This window comes from Apteryx rowi, unplaced genomic scaffold (genome assembly GCF_003343035.1).
Source record: "Apteryx rowi isolate R43461 unplaced genomic scaffold, aptRow1 scaffold_497, whole genome shotgun sequence".
Taxonomy (NCBI): domain Eukaryota; kingdom Metazoa; phylum Chordata; class Aves; order Apterygiformes; family Apterygidae; genus Apteryx; species Apteryx rowi.
The window spans coordinates 340006-359542 of NW_020450757.1; the positions used below are offsets into that span (position 1 = coordinate 340006).

At 34.5% G+C, this 19537-nt stretch overlaps 1 protein-coding gene across 1 annotated transcript in view; it reads left to right on the top strand.

The window, feature by feature from the left end:
• Positions 1–19537, top strand: part of ZFPM2 (zinc finger protein, FOG family member 2) — a 314563-nt gene that overhangs the window by 72484 nt on the left and 222542 nt on the right. The window contains exon 3 of the mRNA XM_026079249.1: positions 7646–7747. Coding sequence (XP_025935034.1) covers positions 7646–7747 — 102 coding nt within the window. The remainder of the gene's footprint in view (positions 1–7645; positions 7748–19537) is intronic.

Consider the following 19537-nt stretch of genomic DNA (forward strand, 5'->3'; position numbering starts at 1 on the left):
TGCTGATGTATTTGAAGAAGCCCTTCTTGTTGTCCTTGACATCTCTAGCCAGATTTAATTCCAAACGGGCCTTAGCCTTCCTCGTCGCATCCCTGCATACTCTGACAACATTCCTATATTCATCCCAAGTGRCCTGTCCCCCTTTCCACTTTCTGTAGACTTCCTTCTTCTGGTTGAGTTTTGCCAGGAGCTCCTTGCTCATCCATGCAGGTCTCCTACCTCCTTTGCTTGACTTCTTCTGATTTGGTGCTCTTGACACAATAATTCTGAATACTTTTGAAGAGTTCTGAGATACTCCTGAAGCATCATTATCAACTCAGGTCCAAAGAGCAGAGCTGCTCACAGGCTATGTGCTGCAAATCAGAAGTGAGAATATTACCAGTAATTTAACTCTCAAAGATCCAGAAAAAGTAACTGAAGCAAATTCCGCATTTATGACCTCATTGGATAAATATTGATAGAAAAAAGATTATTGCTAGATAGATATTAGTAGATAACAGAAAAAATTGAAGGAGGCAATTATGTATGATGACTAAGTCTTTCTCTTGAGTTTGTCTCATGGAAGTCTGGACTGTTTCTGAAACCATGTATAATGCTGCATGTACATGGAAACATAACTCTGGCAGTAGGGAATTGGCTACTTTTTATGTGAAGCACTTGGAATGTTAATTATTTCAAAAAAACATGAAGCTCTTTGCATCAAAGTAAATTAAAATTTCACTCTGTAAAAAAAATATATGTGACTAGTCATATAGTGGCATGTGGAAAGCACATGAAAACAGGATGTATATATGATTGTGAATGATTTCAATAGCACATTATAAAATGAGAATTTTCTCATCTGGATGAAGAATTCACATAAGAGATGTAATTCTACAGTGGGGAAGGAACAGAATTCTTATTTAATTAAGTTAAAATATGACCATGCTGAAAAGTGTTCAGACTTACACTTTGAAACTTGCTAGGTTCTCTCTCAAATCATCTCTCTGTTCTGCTGCAGGGGGTTTTTAGAACCTCATGGGTTGTTGATTTCCATCAAAATCATTTTTGGAAATTATATTTAGCAACATTCTTCATTTTGGAACTTCTAAATATCTTAAAAAATATGCTTGTGTTGCTTTTCTGAGACCAGTGCTTAGAGCCATGCAAGTCTGTACACCAGCTTGGTGCTTGAATATGTAAAATTGAGTTCTTGTAGTTAAAGTCTTGATGGGGAAACATTGAGAAGATGCAGGAAAGGTGGGTTATACATATATATTTACATATATAAATATATTTCCTTTTTAATTTATGGAAGATTTCAGGTAGACAATATACCTATATGATACTTGGTTTTGGTACTATTGACATAACAGTTGCTCCTTAAAAATTAGTATAAATATAAAACCCATTAATAGAAGGAGAGGCTGAAATACATTTTACAGGAACACTTTCACTTTTCTGCAGGAAATGCATTAGAATGAGTGGTCCATGTCGTGAAAGGACTTCAAAAGCAAAAAATGCAAAAATGGGAACATATCAAACATTTAAAGAAGCAGAAAGATTAAGTCTAAGTTAACTTGAAGCACAACAGTGTCTTATCCCAGGAGAAAAGTGCAGTAGCTGAAATGGTTAGAAATAACTGATACTGGTTTATAATGTGATCATCATGCCAAAATGTCATTCTGTCAAAATGTAATTCTGTTAAACAAAGTGATGATTTTAATGTGAACCAAAATAATTTCCATAGCTTTATTTTGGAGACTAACAGCATATTATACACATGTAGGTACTCACTCATGCATGGATATTCACAGACCTTTCCTAAAAGTTAGGATAAGAGACTGTGCATTATTTCTGACATTTGCTGGATAAATAATTTCAAGATTGCTCAGGGCACCTAGAAACACACAGTTATTTCAAATGAGATTTATTCTAGGATAAATTATAATTGTTAATCAACATGACAGAATACAGTAATTGTTTGCAAAGAAGCAAAGTATTGAAATGATTAGTATAATCTGAAATAAAATTCAGTGGATTAACATATGTAGAATAGTTGTTTTTTTCAGGTGTGTTAGCAAGTCAAGCATTTGAGGGCCAGATTTTGCTCAAACTTGCTGTATTTGTACAGCAGGGAGTCTCAGTTGATTTTGGTGGGCTTCTTTGGAGTTATTTCTGATATACCTCAGTTTAAGTAATATCAGAGTCTAATGCTGATAGCCATAAGTTCTCTGTTATCCCAGTGCCTTACTTTCATGACGGCTTCATTGGAAAACTACCTCCCTTTCTGTCTCTCTCTCTCAACTTCTTGCAAGACATCGTAGCCACTGTAGTCTTGTCTTCCTTGGTTGTAGGCACTGTGATAAAGCATATAATAAGGGATAATTTTAGTATGCTCACCTATAGTTGCTGAAGCTCTAGCTAATTTTATGTGCAGTCTCAGGATTCTTCTTTCATAGGATTTAGAATTATTGCAACTATAGATAGTGGTGGAAAGGAGAAAAGGGCCTCTTCCCCTTATGTCCCCAACCTCCAAGAGAGCCTGCCTTTCATGACAAGTCACCCTGACCTGTTAAGGTACTTAAGGTTATGTACCTTGCTGAATTAAAGTCTTCAGAGAATGAAAGTCTCTGAATCAAATCTGCTTTCTCTTTTAGCAGTACAGAATGCTACAGGCTTCATAACAATTTATTTCTGAATTGATGTCTTGTAATTGGGAAGTGATGTTTCACTCTGAACAGCTGTATTAGGATATTAACAATTTAAGTTTACATTTATGCTGCCAGGAACAATGAGCACAAACTGAATTTCAAACTTTTAATGTTCTCTCACCTTAGTATAAGCTGCAGTATGCTGTTTGTGACTGCTACAGTCCTTCACCCAAAGCTATTTTGTCTGATGATAAAACCATGAATGTATAAAGCTTGCACACTTTTCATCTCTTTTATGACCTTATCTTTCGTGAGCGGCTTCTTTGAAGGTATCCTAACTATAGGAAGCACCTGGAAAACATATATGATATCTGTGCTGTGATAAGCAGTTGTGAACAAGAAAGTAGATCTGTCAGTTCTGAACTGTTCATTGTTAAAAAAATACTTTGTTGATTTAACTGATTGCAAAATGTATTATAGAGTGACTAACAGCTGCTATAACATTTCTAGTCAAGAAAGTTCAATAGTTATATTGTATGAGAATTTCTATAAGAGGCTAGTATTGATAGGAACAACATGGATTAAAACAGCAGGGCTGAGAATAACTGCCAACCCATGTGATTTCTTTCAAATATTGCAACTACTTCTGGTTAAGCTGGTTAAGTAAAAGTTGGGAAGTCTTTAATTTCTGTTAAAAATATTAAGGTGAATTACTTGTTAATATTTAAGTCTCTCTTTTCCTATTTGTCAATATTGTCAGAGATTTTGGAGTTCTGCCTCACATGTTTCGAGTAATATGAGTCTTTTGCAGTTTTCAGATTCCCTCATCAACTACAGTGGTTTAGCGTCTTCACTCTCCTCTACTGAATAAACACTAGTATATTAAAAACAACATAAAAAAAATCTTTGAACTATTTTTGAAGAGCCACATAACCAGTTAATTCTGATAAGAAATAGTTAAGATCAAGATAAAAATTTTATTCAGACAACTGCAGTATGGTAGTATGACTTCAGCAGTCATTTTATTTTTTCTCTGACTTAATTAGCGTTTTGTGTATTCAGCACTTAAACATAAGGCAGAGATTTGTTTCACCTAACTTTAGCTGACTAAAGATAGGTTCCTGGTCTAAGCTGTGTGTTCCAGTGGATGATTCATCTCAACTCTCTCAGACACCAAGAGTGGTCTCATATCTCAGACATCCTAGAATGGGATGAGTCATTGTGGAAGTTTCTCCCTCTCTCTTCCCTGACTATAGGAGAGCCTGCATAATTAGCCTGGACTAGTCTAACTTTCAGACATTTATAGCTGAAGGAAATGAATTCTGCCCAAAGTGTAGTTTTAGTACTAAACGTAGAGAAAGTGCTGAAAGTCTAGTAGACTCCTGACTAAATGTGCTATATGATATTGTAGATTCTTGCTCATGAGTCTTTTTTTAATGCAATAATGTCCTTTTAGATGACGCAATTCACTTACTGATCTTAGTTGCCGTAAGAAAAAAACTTCAACAGAAGCAGTTTTTGCTTCTTTTTAGGGCATCCGAGTACTTCTATGCCACTCATTGGTGTTCATAGTAAAAAGTTATTTCTTCTTTAACTTAAAAGTAAAATATAATTGAACAGCAAATTGAAGAAATAAGCATGAGAAAAAGCAACTAATAAGGTTGGAAAGGAATCAACAGGATAGCACCAAAGTGAGTGGTATATATAAAGGAAAAAGCACTTGATTCAACATGGAAGAAGGAAAAAAAAATGCCTTGGATGAAGTTAAACTCAAAGGCCTGTGCCTGTAAGTTGAAGAAAACTGTAATCGGTTTTAAAATAAATATAAATAAAAATAGTCATATTCAGACTGAGAAATAGTGATTGAACAAAAGGGTAAACAATGGAAAGAAAATGGAAATAAGATGCTTTGAGCTAAACAAAGGTCAGCTTCTAACAGAGTATTAAATAATAGAAAATAAAAGAAAAAAATAGCTTGAGAGATATATTTTGTTACCAGTTCTTGTACTAAGCCTCCTTTTGTCTTCTTAAAGTCACCGTTTCTCCAGCTCCAAGTGGACTGATGTGGATTGTCCATTTTCATCTGGCCTTGCTTCATTTGACCTTGACAGTCATCTGACCTGGGTTAGAATTGCTACACCAGTGGATTATAAAGTCCACAGTAATCTATAGTTTGCTGTTTTCCCAAGCAAACTGCTTTAATACAGAGAAAGAGGAGAAAACAGCGAGGTGATATTTCAGGTGTGTAACACATGGACTTGGTAGTTGGTGAATAGTAGAAAATATTCACATAAACAATCATAGATAGTTTTAGATAGGAAACATAGTTTTCCTTAATGTAAATTATACATATTTTGTTTTACTCTACTGGCACAGGACATGCATTAATTCATGAAAACTTGATTATGAAACACATGTTACGCCGTACTTCATGAAACATTGAAAGTGCAAGTTAGTGAAAAGTTAAGCCATCTGCTAACATAAGTTTTCAGATCTTCCTTCATCTCCCAAATGCTTAATTACTGCATATTGTAGGTTGTATACCTTAGCTGAAACTCTGTCCTTCTTTTGCCCTTCAGTCCAATATTTTCACATAAGTTTCTCCACCTCTTTCAATTCTAATAGTTTTGTTTATTTGATGTTCTGGTTGGTTGCATTGATTGAAAGAATGCTCAAATTTGCATGCTGACACTGGGTTTGCATATATTATAACCTGGAAAAACTTTGTATTTTGTAGCTAAAATTCTCCATGCTTGGGTTCTATCTGAAGACATTTTTTATTATTTTTAAGGGCTGTTTTTTTTTTAATTCAGTCCATATAGATCTGTTGTTTACAGTGGAGGAAAAACATTTTCTTTGGTATAAGAAGCCAATGCAAAGAGTATTTTAAGAGTTATGTACAGTGATCATATAGCTTAAGTTAGAAACTCATCATTACAACAGTCCTTCTGTGAAGTGCCTTCTGACATTTTGGAGAAAACTGGAGTCAGTTTGGCCAGGTTTGAGCCTTGGAAAAGTGTCCTTTATCCTCCATAAGGAGTGCTTTTTTGCAACCATGAGTAGCTATGAAGGTAGAAATACCTTCATAATAATGATAATAGGAGGTTCTTCAGTCTATCAGACAAAAGCAAAACTCAGTTCAATTACTGCAAACTAACTAGAGAAATTCTAATGCAAAATCGGGCAGTTGGTAAAAACAAATAATTGCTAAATCTACTTGCAAGAAACTTAATGAATTTTTCTGCATGTGAGTCTTTAAGACTCTCTCTTCTAAATGGTAACTTGAGATTGAACTGAAGCACATGAACTACAAATGCCTTGGTAAAATTATACAGTGTGTGTAACACAGAAAGTTATACTAGATATTCATGATGCCTTTAGCTTTAAGTGCCTGTGAATCCACTGAACTATATTTTTAGTACTTGTTAGCAGATATGGTGTTGTGTTTGTGTGAGTAGTAGTTTACCAGGCTCTTATATTTAAGATTTCAAAAACTCTTTGTTTTGTGAATGCAAGGAAGAATATGCTATTACCAGATGTTACATGTGCACATAAAGTTAATACTTCATAGTGCTTGTATACAATCATGTACTTGAAAACTCTGGGTCACAATCTTATCAAGTATAAATATAGCTCCATTGATAACATGGGGGGGATCTGGCATGGTTTATAATCACATTTCTTTACCTATGTTGCTAATAAAAGCTTTTCTTATCAGGAGTGGGAAAAAATTGCAAGTTACTCCTTAATTGCTGTGCTTTTTGCTCCTTCTTGCTTTACTCTGATCAAATCAACAAGCAGTTTGACTTTCAGATTCTGAAATGCACAGCATTTGCTTTTAACGCTGCTCCTTTTCTGTTGGACACACTTTTTTTTTTGAGTTTGCTTGTGTTTGTACAAAATTTAAACCATGAATTAGTCCTATTTTGACTGATGTAGTTTATTGTGTAGCTATGATTTTTCTATTCTTCATAATATCTTCCTATGCAAGGGGTTTCTTGGATTCATTAGTAAAATAAAAACCCAACCCAACCCAACCCAAAATCTACAAGCACAGTAAGTTACTGGCTTGGATAAGCACTCTTAACACATTGTTTGAACACTTATTGCAACCGGATCACTTTGTACTATTACCTGAACCCCTCACCTTCAATATTTTTGTTTGTAGTGGTTTTCCAAAGTATTTTTGCATGGAGCTTGCCTAGAATCAGTTTGACTGAAATAACAGCACATTCAACGAGAAATTCTTCAAATAATAATTAAATGGTCACCTCTAAAAATTTAACATGAACATAATGGTCAGTGCATCCTATACACTATCTTATACTGGATAGTTATTGAAGGCAGACAGGCTTTTTCAACTGCTTCTAGATGGCAAACAGCCTAAAATTCATCAGAAATGTTACAGTTCTTTAATTTAAGGTTTACGGAGAGAAAGTTATTATAGGGATTTGCCAGTAGCTTAAAATCTTTAAAGCGAAACTCCTTACTTTCCTAAATACCATGGAATAGATCTCCATTGTTTGTCAGAAATGCCAGAGTTGTTAGGGGACCACATCTCTTTAGTAAGTATCATTAATCTGCAATACATAAGCAACAGTTAGGTGTCAGTTCAACAAAGCATTTAACTGAAAGCTTTTTTTGCTTAATCACCCCTTTAGCCCAGGAATAACAAGTCGATTTGTTTCTCTCATTTGTGTATACAAGCTTGTGACCTTTTGTTCATTGCTTTACAGACTAGGTGCAAGCTGTGATTCTGTTTTTCTAAGTATACCAGATAAACGCTGATTTCCAAGATTTGTCTCTTAGCAGAATTAGTACTCAGGGCTTATTTGAATCACTGGGAACTCACAGATTTCTGTGCCTAATAATACATTTTTTTCCTTTCCTCTGTGCTTTTAGACATGCATATCTTCTCACTTATGCAAGTAAGCACTCACTTGGATGCTGTAGGAGCTCTGTCTAAAAGTTACTGTAGAAATATGTCAATACTGTATTTCTTCATTTTTCAGGCAATGAAGAAGGCATTCAGGAGGCAGCAGAATCAGATGGTGATGCAAGGCCAGAGAAACCAGGGCAACTTGCTGTGGAGACAGAAGATTGGGATGGGCCAGGTAGGAAAATACAACTGAAAACCCTGAGAAAATTTTTGACTACAGATTCTAAGAGTTTGTTTTTTATTTTTTAGTATGTGTGTTCTGCTTTGCATTGTTTTTCAAATGGACTGTTTCTTTTATGCTCCTTTGGTGTCAAGGATATCAACAGATAAGTACTGAGATAAAGATCTTGAGTAAAAAGCTGTTTTGGCCGTACTGTTTTGTGAGTAAATTGTTTAATGTAAAATACCTTAGAGCTCTGCTTGAAATAAAGGAAAATGTTGTTTCTTAGAATTTATCACTAACTTCCCCGTTCCCTGGATGTATTAAGGTAGAACCTTTTCTGCTCTGTTTTCTGAGGCCAGAAGACCAAACACCTGTGTATCTTCTTAAGCTTTGTGCCTACATGTAGCAGCACATTGAACTTAACAAATGGATATGGTAACTACTGATGTTTTCAAGGACTTCTTTTACCAGTTTTAGCTTGATATAAATCAGTTAGCACGTGGTCATTGATTTCAATTAAAAGAGAAATTCTTAGATTGCAATCAATAGTGTTAGAACTTCACATTAAAACAGTAATTTGCAGTAACGTCTTTTGTTGTGAACAGTGAAGGTGATGCAGGCATAATATTGCTAAGATGTGATAGTTGCATAAGAATACTTTCTAAACATCTGTTCAACATAAATATGTAAAACTTGTCTTGTACCATTAAAATACCTAAGATAAAGGGTTAAACTGTGTTTCTGAATTAGGCAATTCTCCAGTTGAATTCAGTGCAATGTTTTCATTGGGTATGTACTGTGGAATGGATCTTAAAATCTTATATTTACTACGTTTTAACAGTGCTGTTGGGAAAACATGTATTTGACACCAAACATAACCTGAAAATAGCTGTATCTCTAATGGAAATTTTCCCTAAAAAAGATGAGCATGTCAGAAAAGAGTTCCAGAAGCATTCTATCAATAATTTATAATGTAATATAATATTTCATTAGAAAAATTCCTATATTTCAATCACATTTTCATCCTTGCTTGATTTTGCAAATTACTGTATGCTGTTCATGAAGAGAACACCACCACTAATGGTAATTTTCTGAAACTAATAGCTGGAAAAAATAATGCAAACAAAAATGAAGACGTAGTATATCTGATTATTATGATGTTATTTAACATGTTTTTAATGATAATACACAAGTAAGTTGATATTCTATATGAAGCACTACGATGTTATATAAAAACAAAATTTAGTATTAAAATACATCACAGACATTTAAAATAATACAAAAAACATCTTTGGATAAAGCAGAATAGCCTCTTCCAGCTTATTGCAGATTTAGGGGCTGTCAGGGATTAATGTATGTTTTTTCTTTGTTTCATTAAAAATAAACTCTCTCTTAAAATGGTAATCTTTTTGTTACTTTTTTGCTTTTACTGTATTTCAGGATAGTTGAATTTTTTATTGTTGGCTATTACTGTTCTTTATAAGAACTAGCATATAAAAGTTTCAGATGTGTTTTTTATGACAGTAAGGCATAAAGGGAGTAAAGTTGTATATTTTGATTTTTTTTTAAATATATAGATATTCCACAACTGTCCTCAATGTGAAATAGTAATATGTGTTTAGCTCTTATAATACATATTTCTGGATAACTTATATTTGGGATAAGATAGAAATCATAGCTGAATATGAGGAAATTTCTTTTGACCTTAGAAAACTGATGGCCACAAACATGAAATCAGAAGCTTTATTTTATTTAAAATTTGGTTCATTACAAGGGAATAATGTATATGAAAAATGGAAAGGAATGGATACATACCACATGCCAGGCTTTCCATCTTGCATGCTTTCTGAAATGAATTCAGTTATTTATTGATATGGAAAAAGCGATCATTTTCAACCATGCAATACAAGAAAAAAGATAACTTTTTCTTTCACATCTTTGAGGAAAACAGAGTGAAATCTTTTGCTTATTCAGGGACATGCTAGCACACCACAAACAGAACCAGTAAAAACATTCCTGCAGCACTTTACCAACATATAATAGAAATGCGCCCTCTAAGAGTAGATGGCCATATGTTGTTTGCTGTTGGGTCTACCTCTGATCTCCTCACTGAGATAGAGCTCTCAGAATTCCAGTGCTGGCTGTTCTGGGTGATGCAAACGCTGTCCACTGATAATCTGGACTGTGACAATTCAAGGATTCTTGTAAATGAAGCTATTCGTGAAAGCTATTTTGTTATTTTAATTTCTTCTTTTTTTATGCCAGGAGCGCATATTGTTATTCTCAGAGCCAGTACTTGCCAGGAACTGAAGTTCTGAGTTATTCATTAGTAATAACTTACTCATGGATGAGTCAAAATTAAGCTTCCAGACATGAACTGAAGTTTATTTTGTTGAAAAATTTACGTTGTTATATGGTTCACATGCAGTCTCAAACCTTTGTAATTAGAATATTTGTATGAAGAAAAATCTATAGCTAAATGTGCTATAGCTTCAAACAGTTTCTGCTGAGGCAGTCTTTCAGATTACAAGATTATGTGACCTTCACTCACCATCAAGGACTTCCTGCAGTGATGATGGCTGCACTGTGCAGTCACTAAGAGTTTTACCTGAATGTTCTGTAAACTTATCCTCATTTTTTAAAAATTCTTGTTAATGAAAAGAAGACTCTATGAAATAATGGAAACTGAGGTCAATAGACTGCATACGGACACAGAGTTGAGGACCTGATCCTTTTTCCATTATAGCTAACAGCAAAAGCCCAAGGAATAGAAAGAGTCTGCACAGCAAGAGTGGGCTTAGACAAATTTTATATGAAAAGATTTGTTTATTTAAAAGTGGAGAGAAAATAAAAGTACGAATCATTTTACAGCCTTAAATATAGCATTTGTTATCACATGCATGCCTTGATATGTGTAAATGTATATAGTTCCATAACCTTTATGCTGTTGCTAGGATAACAGTGCGTCTGAGGCCAGTCATCAATGTTTAACAGACAGTGAACAAAAGGAGGAACTCATTCGTGTTTTCTATAGACCATCAACCACACTAGAGAATAGGATCATTCCCTTTTGACTGCACACTTACTCTATGTAAGAACAAAAACCTGCTAAACTTGGAGAACTGTGAATGAAATATCTTAGAGGTTACATGCGTCCAATACCAAAACTTTCTTAAAATCTCTGAAAACCATAGATGTCAGGTTCCTAAACTAGAATAATGTTGAACCAAACATGAGGAAATTACGTTTTATTCACCATCTTGACAGATAAAGAAAAAATGTTTACATTGCTTGCTTAGAATCTAGAGATTATGCTTTTATACATGAACAGAATTTAAAAAGATAACAAATATGAACTGTATCAAAAGGAAGAAAATATTTGAATGAAAAAGCATATATTTGAATGAAATATTTGAATGAAATATTTCATATGAAATATTTGAATGAAATATTTGAATGAAAAAGCATAATCTGTTTAAGAACAGATTTCCCCAAAGCTTTAATGAAAGTGATGGCTTTTTAAAGGTTTTATTAAAAGGTTTTATTAAAGGTTTTTATTAGTTCTGTTTCAAAGAAAATTTAAGAAAATTTGAGTTTAAAAATCAATGGGAAAACAGTGGATATACCAAAAATGCCAGTGGATATAAGCCAAATAGTAGGAATTGCAAAAGGTGGCTAAAAGAAAAGCATGTAAGTAGAAGTCTATGGGTAGATTCATTAGCATAGTAAGATGGCATTTTAAAACATACCAAGGAAAAATGCATCAGAAAATTGGTATGGATCTATTAYGAGAAAGGTATAGTTGTTATAGGGGACGAAGAGTGGAGTAATGTAAATATTTCTGATCTGCTTAAAACAAATGTTTGGGATGGATAACATATTTGTCTGTAAGTGATAATTGTACTTCTAGTCCATCAACAATTAATCAGTATGTTAAACCTGCTTGTTCCTAGGTAATTTAGGCACTCTGATAGTTTGATTTTAAGTTTCGTAAGAGCTAGCCAGCTAGAAGTCTTAATCACAAGTCTTGATTTTCAAGAAGTTTTGAGAAAATTTGGAAATTCTAGAATGCTAGAAGAAAAAAATTGTGTTCAAAAAGTGTAAATCCAGTATGGTCTGGATAATGACAGACTTATCCACATGGTAGTGGTCCCAGTGGAAATAATGGGATAACTGATGTAAAACCCTTTTATTAAAGGGAGGTTAGTATTAATGCCAATCATTATAGGAAAAATAATGGAAAAATATTGAAAAAATAGATCTTGTCAAACTAACTTAATATGTAATGGCAAGATACAGCATACTAGTTCTCTGCAATATGTTTACAATCCAAAGAAAATATTAAATAATGGATAAGTATTGCTACTGCAGGATCTGAATTACTTAACAACTGCAACAAAACATTAGTTTCAGTATAATCAAATGTGTAAACATGCTTATTAGAAGAAAATAAATGTTTTACTGTGGACGGCAATGTGTCTGAAAAAGTCCTGGGACTTGGTGAGTCAGGGGTGAGCCTCAAAAATTAGAGTTATGGCCAAAAGACTTATTCAGGTTCTTGGATTATTAAACCAGGCGAATTTGGGAATAGAGAGGTTAACTTGCTTTTCTAATTAGCACAGTTGTTTGATGCTGGAACAGTGTTCTCTTTTTAGCATTCCCAGTTTGTAAAAAAAAAGTTGAAAATTTGAAACCAGTTCAGAGAAGAGCCACTAGAATGTTTAAAGGATTGGAAAACATGGTGGTATTATGAATATTCCCTATTTATTTTGTCAAAGAAAAAATTGAGGGACAACCTGATTACACACTATGACTACCTAAATTGAGTGGAAATATGATAACAATGAACACGTTATTTCAGCAAAAAAATCAGAAGATCAAATGGATGTTGAAACCACAATTTTGAACACAAAGAACAGACTTCAGTGCTTAAGGAGTTAACTACTGGAACATTTTATGAAAGGTCATTGTAGATTATCTGTCATTAGAAATATTTACATCCAGGATAAGATATTTTTCTAGAGCACATGATCTAGTTCTGTGGTAAATACTGTATTTTTAAGTGGGATAGATTCACAGAAGTCAGTCTGCCATGCACTGGGGCAGAAGTCAGACTGGCTGACCACAGTAATTGTTTGTAACTAAAAATGAATGAATAAATGAATATAATATATATTAGTTTTATAAATAGTGTACACTTTGGATGCATTTTATAATGATTTAGTACCAGCAGTGCTCCACATCAGACAATTTCTTTTTTTTTTTTTTTCTCCAGAGATAGTGTACACAAGTTATTTTAGGAATAGTAACTTCTCTGTGCCCTTTTAAGTTCTATGCTATTGTTCTTTAGTGGTGGAGTAAAACATTACAGCAGAAGACATCCGTACATAATCAGTGAATAATATGTAAGGCAAAGTTTCTTCACTGGAGACAAATCAAAAGATTCTTTCATTGTAGACAAATGGGACAAGATTCCAAGTTCTGATCAACTCGGCCGAAATGAAATTTTCAAAACCCACTTCGCCATCCTGTGTGCTCAGTTCTTTTGACAGCCCTTTCTTCTCACAGAGGTCCAATAACCAGTGAGTGTCTCAACCACTGATGAAATTGTATCTGGAGGGTACCTTTTATGAGAGTGAAATAGTCTGTCTTAACAGTTGGGGAACTGAGTACAGGACATTTACAAACGTGAAATTGATCCCACTCAAAAAAATCAGGTCCAAAAGAGAAATTGGATCTAACTCTTTTGCCAACCTTATTCCCTACATGGACTCTTATTTTCATGGCAACAACAGAACACAGTTTACTTACAGAACATGCTAATTTTATGAGTTGGATAGTCTTGAAAATCAGCCTTAAGTTTATTTGAAATGTATCTGAATTTTTCTTGGAAAGGGAGAGAAGATGATTTGTTCCCACATCCAGAATGAAAAAAAATATGCAGGGTAAAATAAGACTTAAAACTCTTGTGGTCATTTTATGATTTTTTTAATATGTTTGCACATAAAGAGCATATCTGCACATAAAGTGAAAGCTTCCCATGTGTAAAATTCTGCCTTCCGTAAATCAACAGAACTTTTGCTATTGATAACAGTAAAGCAGGGTGAAGTCACAGCTCATGTTAAATCTCTGGAGACTCATCATAACATATATGCATATATCAAAGAACTGTTAAACAAAAGCATGAAGGCTAGTTAAATATAGCACAGTATAATTTCTTTTTCTTACCATTGTAGGTTAATGCTATTTATTGCAATGTGTTAGAAAGTGTACGAAAAAACAGTAAATAGGAAATTAAATAGTGCTTTAAAATAATGATATACTGTGTGCTATGCTGCTGTTAATTTTTATTGAAAGGTACAGAGGGACAGTCTTTTATGTGAATTCTACAGTGTTTCTTTAGCAGGATATGAGTCAGTAAGGTTCTAGTGAACATTTCACATGCCAGGTTCACATTTCTACCTGTTATAAAAGGTAGTTTGAAAAGCTATTCCGAATAGATTTCCTGTAACCGTTCATAAGAATCATTGTAAATATGTATTGATTGTTGGGCTTACTCCACATTATTTAGCAGTACTATAAACAGTTTGGGTTACAAGGCAGGAGTGTGTAAGATAGAATGGAATGGTTGAGAGACCACTGTGAGATGTAAACAGACACTAGTGATAGTCTTTTTTTCTTTTTTTTCTCTTTTTTTTTCTTTCTTTCTTTTTTTTTTTCTTTCTTTCTTTTTAAACCAGTCCTAAGAAGGACTTGGAGATTACTGTCCTGATTTCATTTCTTTTTTGATTGGGGAAATGTGGTAGATATAAGATCTTGGAAATGCTATTTGATGTAAATTAACAAAAATCCATGAAACATAGTTAACCATAGATATAGTCTGACAGTAAGAAGAATATTGTGAAGAAGCAGAGGAAATCATAGAATGACTGTGTGTTACTCTGACAGTGAATCGGTATTATCTCTGCTATCAGATAATGCAGTTATCATTAATTTTCACATTTGCATTTCAATCTTTGGAAGGAAATGACTCTTGCCGGATGAAGATAAGAGCTCTGTACCACTATAATGAACCATCATTTTATCGTGATGCTTTGTATCCATATGAAAATGAGGCTGGGTGGTGGTGTGGTATGTAAGGAGGGGGCTTGGGAGGGGGTCATAGAAACATTATAACAAAGTGTCAAATTCACTACAGACTTTTGGAGCCCTTTATGAAACAAGAGGCAGTCTAAATAAATCTTCTGTAGTGAAGTGGATATTGGATTAAAATCAGAAAGCCCATACTGGAGGGTGGAGAAGAGACCTTGGAGGAAGAGGGAAAAAATTCTGTGAATCTTAATTCAGTTTCCATCACTAGTTTGGAACTAAGAAGAGGTCCTGCACACTCAGAATAACCAAAGCATGGTGGTAATAGTCATCAAGTTAAGCCTTGCGCTTCAGGCATTTTTTAACACTTGAATTCTATGGTCAGTTGTGCACTGGAAACGGAGAGAAAGGTTAACGAAGGAAATGCTGGTGGACTTTGTGGTTTGGATTCTGATAGTGGAGCTGTTTTAAGAGGTCGCCATGCCTGTGCATTAAATTCAGAATTTCGAATTATTTTCATTCTGGTGTATAGAACTGATCTAGGTCTTCAAGGACTGTAGTGTTCCCAGTCCTTTTTCATGTATAACACAGATTTATATTGAAACCTGAAACACTCTCTAGAGAATTCTGCAAGGCATTGTTCCATTTTAGGTCTGGTTGACTAAAACCATTGTTTCCCAAATAGTCTTCGTCTATATTCAACTCATTTGACCTTAATGCTGTAGTTAGTGCCTATAATTTACAGGTTCTGTCCTTACATCATTGGGATTCACTGCAAACTTCTGCTACAAGCGTGAGATCTTGAGATTTATTTTTTTGTAAACAAAAGCTTAGAGTCTAATCTCATCACGATTGTAAAAACTGATACTTTAAAACAGTCATTCTTAGTATTTAACCTATAAATGTTTGTAGAATCTTGCCACTGACCAACTCCTGGCAGCCCTTTTTCCAGGGGCAGTTCTCAGATTGAATTATAGGCTGTGCGGTAAATTATTCTGAGGGCTGTAGCAGCCGCCTTCCTCCTGCAGACCTTCCCAGTGGCCCTGCCTCTCTGCTCTGACATGATGAACACGTTCCTGTCTCTTCCTGAGAAGACGCAGGGGCTAACAGCTGTAAGAAAAAATAGACTACACCTGTGTTTGTAAATTCAGTAGTGTATACTAATGAAGTGTTGAACTGGTCCCTGGCGTGATTTTGGTTCAGGCTGGCTGTCAGTCTTCCCAAGTAATTCCCGGTCGGAGTTTAGGAGTTAATTCCAGGGAGTATTCTCAATAGGTAGTTTGCATGCAAAGACCTATTTAATGCCTAGGCAAGTTTCCCAGCACATAGATGTGACCCATTCTGTAGTATTAGGCCTCAGTGCCCAGAAACATTCCTTGGCCCATGTAATTAACCTTCCTTTACCTTTAAGGGACCTAACCACTACATAAATGGGCTGTTCCTTCAAGACTATTGATCTTGCTAGCAGACTGTTCTCTGTGCAGGCCTGAAAGATGAGAAACTGAGAGTGGCTGTGTGAACTAACATGTAAGCAGTGACCTGATCTTTGCTACCATCTTTTCCACATACAACTTTGACTTTTGTGGGTAACAGGCTGTTGTGTGACCTGCTAAGCATGTATAATGGATGTGATCATGTTATGAAGAGTCTTCATTTTATGGCCAGCCCTGACAAGATAAAATGTTGCCCATTAGCCGGAAATGCTGTTCACCAAGGCTTTAAGAGAAAAATGAGACGTAATGCGGTTCGCATAGAATCAAGTGAATAGGCAATATTTACTATTGAAAACTACGAGATAATTTGCCATCTTGATTTTTTTTTTGTTATGGTGACTTCTATAGCTCCATGACATGATTTAAGGTGCAAGTATAGTAGAATTTTGTAAACTTGGAGATAAGCATTACCTAATTTGACTTGCAGCATAACATACCAATAAGCAGCAGGTTCATCACTAAATATTGAGCCTTTGTCATGTATTCCAAATGTTTTGTCATTTGCCATTTGTTTATCATTGTCTCATGCGACTAAGGTATATATGTGAATTTAAATTTCATTTCAAAATCAGGTGCTGTAGAAATGAATTTAGTTTAGAAATAACATTTTCTCATAAGGATATTTTACATTCCTTTAATTTTATTTAAACAAATATCCTTTTAGAATGTTTTCAAATGCAACACTTCATTTTTATGCTAGTCAAAATGTTTCAGAAAGGTGAAAATGTCTAGAACATTGAAGTGTGTTGTTTTTAGTTTAATGGTATTCATTTAATATTTCTGGGCCTTATTTACCTATTTGACAAAGCAAGGCTTTTCTTGTTCAGTGCTAGGTGTCAGTTGTTCTTTGGAACTATTTTGATCTGTAAGTGGGCAAATTTCTAGGCTAACTAGATCTGAAATTGATCCAGTATCTTCCTAAATTCTTTTGTTCACTTCTGTGTACATCCAGCATGAGACATGAACAGTGGCCTGAATCGTAAAAGGCAGTGAACTCTGAATGAAAAGTGATTAGAAATGCATTCTATTTTGATTGGCATTTATGTTTCAAGCACAAAAGACTTCTTGTTCTCTGAAAAAGTTGATAGCTGGGAAAGACATGTGCAAGGGACAAATGATCAGATTCACTAGGTGCCTCACTTTGGGCATGATATGTTATATAGTGGATATTATGTAAAGTACAAATCCCTGTAGGTCACACTGTGAAGGACTCCTACTCTGTGAAATTCTGCAGGGAATCAATGAACATCTGCATTACAATACATTGTTTCTTGTAGTTTCATGCACCAAGGGACCTGCAGAGGCTGGCAGAAAGCTTTGCACTTTTCAGCTGTCTCCACTGTAGTTTGGTCATAAAGGCAATCTAACACCCTGGTAATTGCAAAGGACTAGGAAACAATGTCTGTTTTTGGAAACAGATGGGATGAGAATCAAAAGGGACATGTAGTTGGTCCACAGCTATTTTGCTCTTTGTTGTGTTTTTCCCATTAATTCAGCTAAAATTATTGCATGCAGAATACTGCATAGCATCACTGCCTTGAACAATTGAAGGACGGATGTGTTAATACATTGAACTATATACACAACATGGAGTTATTTACCATGCAAAGCTGCAGTCCAGCAGTTGAATGCAAGCACCTAGTGAGAGGTGCTAGATTTATTTCTTAAATTGGCAGGTTTCAGTTAGTTTCAGTGATGTATCCTGTGTTTAGCACATCATTAAAGAAAATATTTTGATTTTCAAAATACCTTTTCCTCCTACCCCTTTGAAAGCTGCTTTATCTATTCTCTGTTAAGACGTCATAACAAAGAAGTTGGAATAACATAATGAAAACAATAAAACGTTATCATCAGGAACCATCGTACCTCCATTCGAAAGAACTAGTTTTTGCTGGAAGTAAAAATTTAATGCAACATGTCAGTGATAAACTGGATACTGATATTTACCCAATAAAATTACACAATCACTTCAGAATGGTTCTGAGCCCTGAAAGGGAGCTAGACAGAGTTGGCATGGGACTGAGAGAAAGTCCTAAGAACAAAATTCTTGTTGGTGTTCTGTGTTTAGTTCAATCAGATCCAGATTAGCGCTGAATAAGATTCTAAGATTTGAGATAATTTTTCAAATGTGAGTGCTCAAAGGTCTTTTAATTTTTCCAAATGTTAATTGATTTTGATTTTGAGCTAAATATATCCAGTACAGTTTAAAATAAGAATAATCTTGAGAGAATGTTCTTGTGTTATCAACTCTAAAAAATACCAACATTGCAGCCTTTTGTTTTTGACTTCCTTGTATTGTGTGACTGGTAATGTGTGTAGTTTCAGAGCTTTCCAAGTGGGTTAATAATACTCAGGGATGACTATAAAATATTTTTTATCTTTTTTTTGTGTGTGTAAGATACTCACTCATCCATACCTCTGTTTTGCCAGAGTGGGCAGCCAGTCCAGTAAATCTATTGCATCTTTTATGATATGTTACAAAAACTGTGAAGAGGGATCAAATTGTCCTATCATCCCTTACCCTTGCTCTCCTTTATCCTTTGTCTTCCTCAAGACCTCTAAATGGTGTAATCATGCTGGCAAAAATGTAGAGTCATGCCTGACTTTAAAGTATGTTCTGGGGAATTATAAGTAGAAAAACTTGTCGGTACGTTACATAATTTACTCTTGAGTAAGTATTGTAGGACTGTGCTATGCCATGTTGTATGTTATGAAGAGAGATCATCTGGTAGACTTCAAAAATTGAAAATAAAGTTAAAGAAATATCTCTGTTTCTCTTAATTTTGTGTAAATATAGTTGCATTAAAATTAAAGATATTTCATCAGCATAAAACTATACACTAGGGACAGAATGTTCAAAAGTGGTGCATATATACACTTTGGGATGGCTGATTCTTAAAGAAGCCTGGCTTTTGAATTACATCATTGTGTGAAAATAAGACTTCATTAAGTTATCCGAAGTTTGATACTCATGTTGTGGTGCCAAAACCACTAATCAGTACAGAAATCTTTGGCCTGCATTTGTAAATATATATTAGTTCTCATACAGAATGAGATTATGATTAGCCTTCACCAAAAGAGTTTTCTTAGGTGTGGAGCAGTCCTGTTTCCAAAGTTTACTTAAATGCAACATTGTAAAGGCTTAAAAATGTTTAATATGTTCTGATAAAATAATGTATCATTTTAAACTTTATTTACTTAATGCTTTTATTTGTATTTT